The sequence below is a fragment of the Gymnoscopelus braueri genome (genome assembly GCF_963280865.1).
Source record: "Gymnoscopelus braueri genome assembly, chromosome: 13".
NCBI classification, from domain to species: domain Eukaryota; kingdom Metazoa; phylum Chordata; class Actinopteri; order Myctophiformes; family Myctophidae; genus Gymnoscopelus; species Gymnoscopelus braueri.
In genome coordinates, this window is record NC_137615.1 from 17,304,103 (window position 1) to 17,319,256 (window position 15,154).

At 41.6% G+C, this 15,154-nt stretch overlaps 1 protein-coding gene across 1 annotated transcript in view; it reads left to right on the forward strand.

Annotated features, from left to right (window-relative positions):
• The window catches only part of lmx1al (LIM homeobox transcription factor 1, alpha-like), a gene marked incomplete at both ends in the record, with an annotated part of 20,856 nt that extends 13,074 nt beyond the window's left edge, over nt 1–7,782 (forward strand). Inside the window, 6 exons of the mRNA XM_080447843.1 lie at nt 3,891–4,123; nt 4,692–4,855; nt 5,292–5,369; nt 5,660–5,780; nt 7,322–7,474; nt 7,622–7,782. Coding sequence (XP_080303969.1) covers nt 3,891–4,123; nt 4,692–4,855; nt 5,292–5,369; nt 5,660–5,780; nt 7,322–7,474; nt 7,622–7,782 — 910 coding nt within the window. The remainder of the gene's footprint in view (nt 1–3,890; nt 4,124–4,691; nt 4,856–5,291; nt 5,370–5,659; nt 5,781–7,321; nt 7,475–7,621) is intronic.
• Between the last annotated feature and the right edge of the window lie 7,372 nt (nt 7,783–15,154).

Consider the following 15,154-nt stretch of genomic DNA (forward strand, 5'->3'; position numbering starts at 1 on the left):
TCAAAGCTACGTGATCCTGTGACTTACACAGACAAGAAAGACTCTGTTCACCTGTTTGTGTCTAGGCTCATTGGCTCAACAATATGTGCAGAGGAATGAGCTGACAATACTCACCAAATATTTGTACATCACCTATTTGACTTCCCAGCTTCTCTACCTTCAATCTCTTAATCTGGGGTCTCATACTTACCTGTGCCCCCTCACCTATCCATGTACTCTACATAACAGATGAATTCATTCGTGACGGTCTGGCCATCTGTACTGCATGGTTGACACTGGTTTCAATGCTTTGACTCTGGAGTCTATGCACTCATGTTTCTCTCTTTTCTATTTAACCACTTAAATAGTGTCTAATCTATAATTAGTAAACAACTATAGTTGACTGCCCAGTCACCGGTTGGCTCTGTACTTGGTCTGCTCTTTTTCCGCCTCAACACCAAATGTCTTAGCCGAAAACTGCTGGTCTACAACCTATCAATGCGTCACGTTACGACATGTTATGAGCTTGTCGATCTGCTACATTTGGCCAAGAATAGGGATGCTAAGGTAATGTCCATATACTGTAAAGATGTCCTCACAGATCTTGGCAAACAAAAATTCCCCTTTACCTATATGCCACCTCATGTTCTTATACATTAGTTTGTACTTACTATTAATTGAACTAACTAACTAATTTAATTAACCAACATTAACATACTTTCCAACAATTCTTGATTTGAGGAAAACATGTGCATGTGTTCAATGGCTCTGAATTGAGTAATTCAACCAGTTGCCAATGTGCAATTTAAATGAGAATGTACTAACACATATTCAGACCATGATTATTGACTACAATCTAATAACAAATTATTAGTGGTTTAACGTCTAAAATATAAATATTGAAGTATAGAGTATACCAACATGAGGTAACTGTCTGTTTGTAGACTGTTTAAATTTGGCATTGTGGCCAAACTTACCTCCGTCGTGTGGCTTAGCTGCTCAGCAAATGGTTAAACCATTATGTCCATTGTGATTTATTGAGAGCTATATCCCCCGGTAAGGGCCAGTGTGAATGATACTTCTATTAGAAGGATTAGACTGATCTACTTACAGACCCCCCTCTGCGACAGTTGCCCCAAGTTACCTTCATTTGCCATGTTGAGTAAATTCTCACTGCGCTGTGCACACTCCGATTAAGGAAAGGGCTAGTCAAAAGCCACCGTTATTAGTCTTCTTTCAAGAGAGTACACTGTTGTAAGTTTTCACTGTGAGCAGAAATGAGTATGTGATGTGAGTAGTACTTGAGCCGAGGTATGCTGTTGTAGCTATAGACATGACGATGGAGGCGGCGCAGAGGACTGAAATTGTGATCTTTTGTCGGCACTAGTGGACGAAATGGGATATTTTATAAGTTACATTACATATGACCTTGTGTACAACTAGAAAAAAACTGATAGAAATGTGATGCTGTGTTTCCACAAAATATTGAGAGCATGAAGGTGAAGTAGAACGCACGGGTCTGGCTATACCATAACAGATTTATTTGCCCACTGCGAGGCCTGTGTTTGTCTTATGATGTTAAGTTAGCGACACTGTCATTTGGGGAATTTGGGGAGCGTTTGGCAGATGGATTGAGAGAGATTAGCCGTAGCAGCTGCGTTTGGGACAGAATCACAGATTAGGGGCTCTAATGTGCAGACCTGGCTCCCTTCTCTGCTCTCCAGATTTGGGCAGCAACACCTTCCTATCACTCAGTCAGGGAGCATCAACACTTCTGTCCTCCTCCCCTACCCCTCCCACCCCGCTCTCTGTCATCCCCTCTCTCTTTCTCTTTAGGTTTCGCTTATTATTTTCCGCAAATTTTTCCTGCCCTGCCAAGTATCTTTTGAATTTGACATCTATTCCTCTGACTGTCTTCCAAATCTTCTGGTTGATGTGACATGTGATGCTCCAATAGACCAAAGCCTCCTCTATGTCAATATGTCCTCGTGGCAGGTGTGTTGCAGATGTATTGTACGCCCACAGGTATGAGGGTAGCATAGGGTATGGTTGCCCCGGGTAACCAGACAATATCTGTATAGGTATATGTGATTGTGTGTATATGCTTACGTGACTCCATGTATGTGCGTGTGTGCGTGCGTGCGTGTGTGCGTTTGTGTGTGTGCATGTGGGTGTGTGTGAGTGTGTGTGCATAAGAGAGAGGCGAGAGATTAACCCCATGCTATCCTCAATCCCTGGTTATGAGTTTACAGCGTCTGTCTGGCCATCGCACTGTTTAAACAACAATCTAATTAATCCTGTCTTTATTAGTTTCAGTGAACTGGGGAGGCGGGCTGGGAGGGTGTGAGGGAGAACTGGGAATGCTGGCAGAAAATGCCGTGGAGGGAGGGGGAGGGAAGCGAGTGAGAGAACAGGGATTTGAGAGGAATTTAGTGGCAGCGTCTCATGGCCTACTGAATGGAAATGAGGATGTGAAAAGATGGCGAGGCGGGAGATAAATTTAAGGGCTATAACATCTCACAGGAGGAGAGGTAAAGGGACAAAGAGAGAAAGTGATCATGGGGGGAGAAGACCAATGGACCATGGAAATGGTCTGTTATGAAAGTGGAGAAAATGTTCAACTTTATTCAACCTGCGCTTTAGCTCTCAAAGTGGGGTCCGGAGACCCCCAGGGGTCCTTGTGAGAGAGGGGTTCCAGCAGGTCCCCAGCTAAATTAGTTAATATAGCATCATAATCTGTTTATCCACTGTAAACATTTAAATATACTAAATCTTGTTAGTCTATTTGAAAATAGTCGATCTATGGGCTCTCAATGGTGCCTTGCATCGCAACGCACTGTGAGCTTTGAGATCTGCTATTTTCAAAGAAGTCTTCAAAAAATGTGAAGAATTTGGAATATTTTTGAAACATTTTAACAACACAAATCTTGTATGGGGGTCCCTGGCACAAAATATTTTCAGATGGGGGTCTGTGGCCAAATACATTAATTTGGGGGTCCTTGGCATGGAAAGGTTTTATAACCACTATACTTATCACCAAATGCAAGTATTATGAGTGAACATGTCATGATGACAGGTAGCTCCTCCATCAATGGTTAACTACTGCCACCTGCTGTTGTTAGAGGGGATGAACATAAATAATTCCACAATACTGACAACTTTTCTCTTAGCAGTTAGTAGTGTATGTTCAGCTCCGTGGATTGGGTGGTTTATATGACCTTTAATTAAGTGGCTATCCCAATTTGAAACAAGATTAAATTAGTTAAAAAGCGCTTTCTCCATCTTTTGTCTTTTGTCACACACATCCAGTTTGTTTTTGTGTTATTTTTTGTCTCCCGTGGCCACAAATACCTGTCAGTGTTGCCATGTGACATGCTTATTTATTATAAGCGACGTTGGGCTTCTTTTTCTGTAAAGTTGCTTGTAAATATTGATAGTTGAGGGTTGCGTTTTTTTGGGGGCTTGTTTCTAAAGTGTAGTTGCTTATAGGCTTGTTTCCTAATGTCGTTTAAACCAGTGGTTCTCAAACATTTTCATGTTAAGGAACCCCCAAATGAATATGTATATATCTACCGACCCCCCCCCATCTAAAAAACATTTTGTGTCAGGGCCACCCATACCAGATTTATGTTGTTAAAATGTTCCAAAATGTAAAAAAAAATGTCACTTTTTTTCAAGATTTATTTTGACAATAGCAGATCTACAAGTTCACAACACGTTGCGAAGCAATGTGTTGTGAGCTTGTAGATCGTATATTTTCAAATATCCATCCAATATAGGTTTAAAGTGCTCATGTGGCCTATAGTCGCTTCTTTTGGGCTTGTTTTCATAAACAATCTCTGCTGTCTTTTGTCACACACATCCAGTTTGTTTTTGTGTTAATCTTTGTCTGTACCTGTGTGCATCCGCAGGCTGTTTGTGAGGAAGTGCAGTGCCTGCCTGCAGGTCATCGGCCGCTCGGAGCTGATCATGCGTGTGCTGGGTCAGGTGTACCACCTGGGCTGCTTCAGCTGCTGTGAGTGTGAGCGCCGTCTGCAGAGAGGTGATGAGTTTGTGCTGAAAGAAGGCCAGCTGTTGTGCCGCGGGGACTACGAGAAGGAGAGAGAAATGCTGGCCGCCATCAGTCCCACGCCGACTGAATCAGGTAAAGGACAGGTTCACGGCCAGCTTAAGTTAATTTATGATAGTTGTACTTGCCCTGAACCTCTTTTGAGTGTTTTCCAGGGTATGGACACACAACATGCCTTCTATTCATACAGTTTCACACATTCCCTCCTTGGGGGAATTCCAGTATGGACAAAATTGTTCTGCTGTTGGCCGCAGAGCAGCTTCACTGGAGCAACTGGTTCCTAAGTGCATTGCTCCAGGGCAACTTAACCACTTTTAAATGCTATACATGGTTGACCAGAGTCCCTCAAGGCCCTATACTAGAGCCTTTTCTGTTTTCCCCTCTACATTAAATAATATCTTCGCTGAAAATAGAACATAGGTCGATCTGATATATTCTAGAGGACGTTTCCCTCAGAATACAGATGCTGTAGTTTAAGTGTTTAATCCTAGATGTTTCCACTTTCTCTGCCTAGATTTATTAGTCAGCCTGGGAATTTAAAATGTGACCTTCCTTGATCTGTTTTCCTGCCAAAAGGAACAAAAATACATCTGGTCATAATGTGTTGTCCTGAATGTAATGTTTATGTGCCTGTGTCACTCAGTTAAAAGTGAGGATGAGGATGGCGGAGGGGGTTCTGGAGGTGGGAAGGGTGGCGAAGAAGGGAAAGACCACAAACGTTCAAAAAGACCACGGACCATCTTGACCACCCAGCAACGGCGTGCTTTCAAGGCCTCCTTTGAAGTGTCCTCTAAACCGTGCCGGAAGGTGAGCAAGCCAGCATCTTTCTACTCTACTCTTCATGTACTGTAGGGCAGGCTTCCCAAACGGTTTGAGACCCAAAAGAGAACTTTGGTATCTTCCCGGGACTTAAACTTACTAAACTACATGATGAATTAATCACCAATGCTCTATTTTGAAAACTGTGAAAATGGCCAATCTACAAGCTCACAATGAGTTGCATCACGATGAATTGTGAGCTATTTGTCACAATATTTTAAAGATTTGAAACATTTCAGATTTTCTTTACACTTTTTAAATAGATAAATAAATAAAATTCATAGTAACGGTTATCAAACTGGATATTTACTTGCGACCCATAAAAACAGTTCCACGAGCCAATAAAGGTCTTGTGGGAAACACTGCTGTTGGTGTTTGTTGTACCAACGTTATTACCGTCACGCTGTTTATCTTTCAACTGTAGGTGAGAGAGACACTGGCCGCAGAGACGGGGCTGACGGTGCGAGTCGTGCAGGTGTGGTTTCAAAACCAGAGAGCAAAGGTTAGATACACTACATATTCCTAGACATCATATAATAATAATATAATATACAGCACTTTATTTATATTGCACCTTTCAAAACAGAGTTACGAAGTTCTTCACAGTCAAACACATACAATTATTCAATTGTAAACATGAAACGCAATGAATATAACACAAAGTGCAATAAAGTGTAATAAAGCAAGAGGACACGATCAGAGCATCACTTAATTAAAAGCTATTCTACAGCAACTTTTGAGAAGTGATTTTAAAACATAAAACGTAATATCTAAGACATGTGTTAATGTCAGATGAAGAAGATAGCTCGCCGACAGCAGCAACAGCAGCAGCAACAGCAGGAACAGGAGCAGCTGGGAGGGGCCAGGAGGGGCCCTAGCAGAGGGGGCCGACAGAGCAATGACGACAGTGAGGGTAAGAGAGACAAAGTTAACCAATATTAAGCCCTATATACTTTGTTGTTCGACGAATAGCGAAAATAGCCGATCTCGTTGTGAGCTTGTAGAGTGGCTATTTTTGCTATTTTTTTTAAACCGTGACAATTCTTGAGTATTTTTGTGTATAATGACTTGGCCAAAATGCGGACACCAGGTTGAAAGTGGTTAAACGTATTCATAATTCTGTTTTGAAAATTAAAGAGAGGAGGCAGGTGGAAAAAAACAAGATATTCAATAATAATAATAATAACAATAATAATAATAATAATAATAATAATAATGATAATAATAATGATAATAATAATAATAATAATAATAATAATAATAATAACAACAATAACAATAACAATAACAATAACAATAACAATTGAATCCATAGTTGTTTGGGGGTATTTGTCACTCACTGTAAATGTTCACATATTTGAAATTCATCCTCTGTATTTACCTATATTTATTATTAATAGCAGTACTATTAACAAAGCACCCAGGGAGTAGTTAGGGGTTAAGCTTGCTCAAGGACATTTTGACATACATATTCTGCAGACTTGGGCGGACTTAAACTTTATTCAACCTGTGCTTTAGTTCTCAAAGTGGCCCCCCAGGGGTCCTTATGAGGGGTGGGGGGTCGAACTGGGGACCAACTCATTCCCAGACGGCAGCTCTACCCATTCGTCTATGGGAGGTACGAGAGGTGGTCTCCCTGTTCAGTCTTTAATAGTAATGTGTGCAGCACTATGTAGTCTCTGTGGCGCAATTGGTTAGTGCGTTCGTCCGTTAACCAAAAGGATGGTGGTTTGAGCCCACCCAGGGACGGAGAATGCTTTTCAACTAGTACTGTAATGAAAACAGCACTTGTACTTGTACTTTGGACAACCAAAACACATTAGAGCTGTACACAGGCTGGCTGCTTGTGTGCATGTCCTGATGTGGTGGCAATCTATTCCTCATTTGGCCAAATGTAAATAGTGATCTTTATAAATGCTTCACCACCAGTAACAAACAAGTGCCTCACAAGAACAATGTTGGTGTAAGAGATTTGCAGAATTCTTCATGCATAGATTTTCAACTACAACACAAATCCACTGGGTTCAATTTGTAAAAAAAAAAAGAAACAGGAGGGGGGAACACTTTCTTAAAATTTAATTGTGATATCATCCCACATAGATAGCAAACATATCAGTATATATTTCCCAAAATATGAATGACCAGAGGGGGGTATCAAAAGCAGAGCCATGGATTTCCCTCCATCTTCTCATCAAATCCAACCCTGCGTCTGGTTTTGAGGGCACATACATACATACATACATACATACATACATACATACATACATACATACATACATACATACATACATACATACATACATACATACATACATACATACATACATACATACATACATACATACATACATACATACATGCGTACATACAGACTATTGTAGACGGCTTGGCCTACGGCCAGGCTGTAAAAAACAGAGGGTGATATTGATGGCGTTTTTGTGTCCATCCACACAGATGGTTCTAGTACTCATGGCATGGATGGGTTGCTGGGGTACCCCTCCCTGCCACGTCAGCAACTACTGGCCCTGGACCCCAATATATATGGAGGAGAGCCATTCCGACACGGGCTTACACCGCCTCAGCTGACCAATGAGCTTCACCCTTATGGTACGTGAAAGGATGGGGGGGGGCTGCTAATGTAATTAAATGAGTAGATTGCAGATGTGAACGTTTCCATAACAGTTCTATTTCATATAATGAGTTTATTCCCGTGGTCTTCCCATTCAGACTCAACATACTCCGTTTTCCTCCCAGACTCAGAGACAGTTTTCCACGATCTGGACAGCGATGGAAGTCTCAGTCACCTCGGCGACTGTCTCTTGGCGACGGGAGAGGGTGGTCTCCTGCCGGGACGAGTGGTGGGAAACCCCATCGACCGCCTCTACTCCATGCAAAACTCCTACTTCACCTCCTGACCCCTATAAACTCTCACCCTCGCCCACCTTTCACCTCTCAGAGATGCAGCTAATGGAGTCTGTCCATCAACATGCCTGTCGGACCACTCTCCATGAAAACAGCCTACACGCCGAAACACGATTCTGAGCTTTTAATCGCAAACCAAAACCATTAAAGGTCAGGCATAGTAATAACAACACACCAGTTAGCACTTCTTCAGATAAAGATTAGATTGGCGTAGCGTAGCCTATCTGTAGGTTTTCATCAATATGAATCACATGCTGGAAATAGACACTGAAAATGTACAGGAAATGTAAAAAGAAAAGAAAAAACTCATTTTCTCCTGTGTAATAATTACTTGTCTAATAAACCGTAGGGTTTTACTGCACTTTTCCACTAAAAAGGACAAGCAAAAGGTACTTATCAAATAACATGTTGGCACAAGTTATAATTGTGTTTGCTTTTGTACCTACTGTAATTTATTGGGGATAATGGGTTGGTGACGGTGAATTAATGGAGACGTAGGTATACACTTTTGGAAGTCTTGACAGGGTTTAGAAGTCGAGTGAAGGACTAAATTAAATAAGGATCTTTCATAAGTTGGTTTTTGTAGGAGGACTAGTGGTTATTTTATGTGAAGGACTGAAACATATAGTATATTATGGATCCGAGAAATAGTTTGCTCTCAGGTTAATGTGTATGTTTGTGTACCCTGAGCTGTAACTCAGGGCAGTAAGCCGGGTAGGATTGCAGTTTCTGTCACCCAATAATGTAATTGGTACATACTGTATACTGTATAAGAAAGGGGTTGGAACAATTTACAGATACGATATTAGTTGTTGGTAACGCAATGAGGAAACAATATGGACCAAAAACACTCAAATTTGTAAGCATTTTAGGCACCACCACAGGGTCGCCTGAAGAGCCTTATACGGAAACAGGGTTGTGTAATGCCTGATTTATACTTGGTTGCGCACAGAGTAGCAGATCTGCAAGCTCAGTGCTTGCGTCGCTTGCTAGTACTGTAGAACTGCTGCTTTCGGTGGGTTTAGGGCCTGTGCGCAACCAGGTTTAACTCCGGCCTAAGTAATCAGTTCCCTTTTCTTTTATAACTGTTAGGTATTTACTAAAAACAGTAGATGGAGAGCAATGGATACTATTAAAAAGTTAGGATACTGGATATGTACTGATGTGCTCTAATGTAAAATAAATGTGAATATGACTGTGCTTACAGTTGATACCATTATTATAGAGATTTTCATGTCATAATTTCTCTTTATTCAAAACATCTCCTGGAAATTGATGTTAGGTAGATATTTTGTACCTACTCCTGTGATAATCGACAAATATTTATAGTGTAGCATGATATTTGTGTGTCACAAAATAGGTCTGAAAATATAGCCTAAAGACTCAACTTGGAGACCAAGCATTGTAGAATGTTATTTTACAGCACTGGGGCCAGACTTCGTTTCTGGAGCAGAATAGTTCAATTAGAATAGGATGCAGTTTGTTTTGACATATTTATCAGTGATAGGTTACAGCTTGTGCCATTCTGTCTCATGACATTGTTTGACTCCAGTGACTGACTTACTGCATTTTTACAGTGATATTTTTGTGAATGTAACTTATTTGTGTGGTATTAGGTCAGTACCTACTATCTGCTCTTTTTGTTTGGTGACTGACAGGTGATGTGCTTTGAATGTAATGTTGCCATATCTTCAATACAACCTGCCATTTCATCTTTGAAGTACGTCTGCCTTATTTAATTGATGCACAGTAAAATCCTCAGTGTTAATTCCCCCATTTGTAACTCTGAGAGTGTACAAATGTAACCACTTAAACCCCTATACACTTCATTGACCAGGGTCCCCCTGGGCTCTATACTACAGTAGGTCCACTCCTTTTTTCCCTCAACACCATATGTGTTCACAGAAAATAGCTGATCTGAGCTTTTAGATCTTACATTTTCTTCGAAGGCTTGCCTATTTTCGAACTAGTTTGCGAATTGTGAAGAGTAGGGACACTTGGGTTCAAGTGGTTAAATGAACACTGTGGACTTTACTGACTGTGTACGGTGATGCATGGATCACCTTTACGCCAGGTGAAAACCAAGCACATTACACTTGCGAGGAAGAATCTGTTCCACTTGATTGCCCAGCCCTCAAACTTTGATAAGTGAAGCGGAAAAGAATTGTTCTGCATGGCAGTCAAAGGGCTCATAACTCAACATCCTCCCCGTCTGTCTCAGCGTTTCCCACTGATTAGACGTGAACGACCCCCTCCTTCCGCCTTCCTTCCCAGACTCCCTGTTCCTCAGTTGCTGGGTAGCCGGCAGAGATGTGTGGGAGAGAAATACATTCCAGCTTAATATTTAACTGTGACTCAGATGTAGGAAGCAGGAGTGTGGGAGGGACACACATGAGTAACAGAAAACAGAGGATTACCACAGCCGATGAGTAATGCGACTCTGACATCCATTTTTAATTATGTTTCACCAAAGAAACCGCTCCAAACTACTCTCACACCAAAACCTTCGTTTTATTTTCACATGAACATACGGTACTCACGCACGGCAACTCTTTGCGTTTTCATATACATGAGTGTATTGGCAGAATTCACCGGTTATGAAAGGCATCAGTTACATTTTGAGAGAGAAATTATAGTAGTCCCAGCGACAAGTGGATGTGTCACTATTAATGAGTTTGTTCCTGGTCCTTATGAAACACAGAGGTCGAAAGTGTTACTGTACATAACTCGCTGTGACTGTGATAACGTCCCTTGTGGAGCAGTTCATCAGTTCTGTTCTGAGGTAGATGGATAACCACTGGATTCTAGGAGGGCTGAGGGACTGGATTTGCAGCTGGGAAAAAAGGACATGCAGAAAGTTACTGATATGGTAAACAATCTCCATAAATGCACAAAATCTCTGTCTATTAATCTAAATCAGTGTCTATGAGAGTCCACCCCCCCGACAAAAACAAACAATAAAGCACGCACAATCGCACATCCACTCTAGCCTGGCCATGGCCAGACTAATAACACTGCCCAGGGCTATTTTTCTTAGCGGTGGCAGATTCGTCTGGTTTCCAGGCTACATCCACTCACTAAAGTACCAGGTGCCGGGCAGAGGTCAGAATCCAAAAACAATAAAGTCTGCACACTGGATCATGCTCCAAAGTTTTAATTGGTTTCCACCAATGGACGTGAAGTTTTGAGCCTCACTGGCTCTTCATCAGACATAAGAACCGGTGAGGCTCAAAGCGTATACGTAGGAATTTGGTCTACCAGCGGTTACCCAGAAATATCTATGAATCCACAAATCTCTGTATCTGTCTGTCTGTGTCCCTTTTACATCAAAACAGTGGGTTGCGCACATCCAGTTCGTTGCTGGTGCTGGACACAAAGGCCCTCATTTATCAAAGTGGTGTAGACCAAATAATGGGCGTATGCCGAGATCACCGAAATTGGGATTGGGATTTATCAATCTATCGTGACTTTGACTTGAGTGTACGGCCTGCTCAGATCTCACGTCTGGTCTGAGGGCAGACGTCTGGTCTGAGGGCATGTAGCATTTGTCCACACCCATTTGTTCCATCGTAGACATGTGGAGCAGCATTGTCTGACCATCTGACAGGCTTCTAAACATAATGTATTCACTCCAAGAATGTATAGCTATAAAACTGATAAATAATACATGTGAAAACATTTTTTTGTAAAGGCATACATCGACATATGAAATTGGTAGGATATTTCCAAGTGTACAAGCAATAAAAAAATACAAATCTAAACAATATTACATTGTTAAGACATGAGCGCATACATGCGAGAGGATTTTGGGAGCGCTGCGCTGAAATAAGAGTGAAGTCTCCCAACTTGGGTACTGTAGAGTACGCTACGTCTTTCTGGAGTTATGTGCAACCTTGTTTAAGGATAAACCCGACCCTTGAATGCCAGCTGTGCCCAGAGCAAGTGATCTTCATTGTGGATTTTGGCCACGCGACCGCAGCAGGAGATCAGAGGTAACCAGCCCACCACACACCAGCCTTCATCCATTAATGTTTACACATTCCTCAATCACTCCATAAACATTCAAATTATGATGATAGCCCCAGGCTATCTTTCTCTCATAAACGTGGTGTCAGTCACGGACCACGGGAGGACGCAGCCGCAGGACCCCTTTATTTTGCAAAACAGCAGTGTGCGTGTCTCCACTATCAGTGGAGCTTGGGGGTTCAATTTTGGGGGTTCAATTAAAACCCAAACTTATTCCAATCATGACGATGTGATTGGTGTTATTCAACAATGTAGGCCTACGGGAAACAGACAACGCGTAAGCTATTTATTATTTAATTCATGATTCAGGTTTTTGTTTGGGATATATCTTTACTTATGGCTAGAATTAAATAAGATGCAGCATATCTTTTTCTTTTTTTTCTTCCCCAGATCGCATTCTTATGACATATTGTGACCCATTAGAGTTGACTGGACTTGCACTGTTATGAATGTGGTCGTATTTTTGTTTTATTTGCGTTTATTTTCTTATTGGACGTGTCTGAGTCAGGTATCGGGTCTGTGCCCTGTGTATGCAAATAGCATGTGCCATTCCCCGCATATGATAGGCGTGTGTGCTGTGTAGCTGTGTGTGAATCCACGGAGATGATTGGTGGGGTAACTTCACATGTCCTCTTCTCGGCCGTATTCTACTTCTTCATGTTGAAAAACAGGTGGGGAGACTCTCCCCCACGTTTATCAACAGCGGACAGATTTTACGCTGTGATTGACAGGGTACACCTGCCAATACACCTGATAAATCTCACGTAGACGTGGGCGTAAGCCAATTCCTGGGCTCGAATTTAAGCTGGTTTGTACGCTCCATTGATAAATGAGGGCCAAAGTGACAGTTACAGTAAAAAGAATAAATGGCCACAGTTGGCCTTCATCAGGTGCCTGATGAAGGCCAACTGTGGCCGAAACATTGTACCATGTACTTCTTTCTGTGTTTTAAAGTAAACTAAATAAAAACATCCCTGATGTCATCAATATGACATCAATATTGAAGACACTGGCCTTCAAGTACTGTGATGATAATCGGTACTGTACTAAGTACGCGCACAACGGGTACAATAGGTATTGCTTAACTGGACGGCCAAAAACTAAAAAAGACGTAGATGATCTGTGTCTTACAGGCTCAGTGGTTCTCAAAGTGGGGTCCAGGGACCCTCTGGATTCCTTGAGGGGGATCCAAATGGACCCTTACAGGTCTGTAACTCTTGAGTATACAAATGGAACCAAAAGGACCATTACGGGTCACATAGTATACAGACAAATGCTGTACTAGACGGCTGACAACATTTGGTTCCAGTTTGTACACTCTGAGAGTTATGGGGGTGCTTGAAATTCTAAAGTTTGATAACCACTGATAATGGCAATTGTGTGTGACGTTAGGATGGCATGGCCAGAGCTAATTGTTATATTTTTTTAGCTCTAGCAGATTCGTCTGGTTTCCAGGCTAGCGAGACGTCACCTTGGATCTGGACAGGTGGGTCCAGCCAAACAAAAACAAAACTCACCAACTTCACTCAGATCCACTGTCTCGCTGCATCCAAGAAAACGTGCTAAATGTGGTGTGCAGGCAACAGCTGCGGTCTGGTTTTCTCTGAGACAGCGGTCAAATTCTTCAAACTCCTTGGAACAACTTGACCCAATCTTCTGGATGACTGGGCTACAAAGGGGGGGGGGAGAAGAAAAAAGAAACCATATTAAAATAAATGATATTGATGACATATGTTTGCAAGAAAATAATGACCAGACAGAAAGGAGTTTTAATGCCTTACTGTGAAGATGTGCACTGAGCAAGCTTCAACTTCAGTTCCTCACACTCATGTTGCCATGTTGATGGGTTGGCAGCCACACATGAACCATATGCATCCATTTGTTTAGGGCAATATTTTGCCGTGATCTCCATAGCAGCCTGCCTGAAAAGACAACAGATAACGTTAATGTTAGCTAGATGAACAATCAAAAAATAAACAAACAAACAAACACGGCCAATCCAATAACCACGTGACAAAATAACTATATAAATGCAGCAATTTCAAGAATAAGCACCAACTAGAAAACAAGATGATACATCTTCAAGGGTTTTTTCTTTTCAATAAAGGTATATTTATGATTTAAGAATCTAGTCTACAAATTCAAAACAGTAGTAAAGTAAGATTTTGAACGATATTGTCCAATATCACACATAGCCTATTGCAACCTTTATATTCATGAATGATGAAGTAATGAGGAATCGAGCAGACATCAAGTAACGACGTTAATGTAAACAATGAACGTTATGTTGTATTATTTTAAACTATGTAGCAGCTATTACATGAAGATATAATGTATTTTTTACAACAGAACGTCTTACATGTTTTGGAACAACTGGAGGTTTGTCTCAATGAATGGGAAAAAAAAGCAAGGTTACAATGTTACTACCATTCTATATGGCTACTACCGTGTACAGCCTGGCTGCCATTCGATAGGACGAACATGTGACATAATATGACATGTATTTCACTTCTATTGGTTCAAGTTCATGTCAATCACGCCCTGATCACGACCAGATTCCATGTCTAAAAGGGACCGCGACACCATGTTGTTGACAGAATGTGTGCTACAAATGCACTTTTTAAAAGCAGCCTCTTAAATACGCGGCCGCTCAAAAATGACTGATCATATTTCATAACAATTTCACCGACCACAAAACGGTTCAGATTTGCTCTTTTACCTCTCGCAAATCGTCGTCTGTCACGACCGTCAACGATTAACTTCAACCTGGTGTTTGCACTTTCTCCATTTATGGCCCGTACATCTACATAGATTTCAAATATAAAGTGCTTATCCCATAGCCACGGATGTTAGAATTCTGTTCGGGCCCTCAGAAATACCCGTATTCGTATTGTTAATTAAAAAGCATTTTAATCCGATCGGTGGCTATTTTCTCATAGAGTTATAATGTATCAGAGTGCAATACACCTCCCAACTGATAGGGTCACGTAGTTGAGAGCATATGGCGAAAATACGGAGAAAATGGCCACCAATCGGATCAAAATGCTTTTTATTGAACAATACGGAAGATACGGGTACTTCTGAGAGCCCGTACATTATTGTAACATCCGTGGCCATGGGTAAGCACTTTATATTTTAAAGCTGAACGTTTATTTAGATGTACAGGCTAAAAGGGGAGAAAGCGCAAACACCAAGTTGAAGTTCATCCATGACTGTCATGTTTCAGGGCTGACACACGCGCAAACAGCGAGCGACGAGAGAACCAGTGAGAGACCACGGCGTGGCAGTATGCGCCGTTGCGTACGCGGAAGTACGACGGTCGGTTGTGGGAAGAGAACG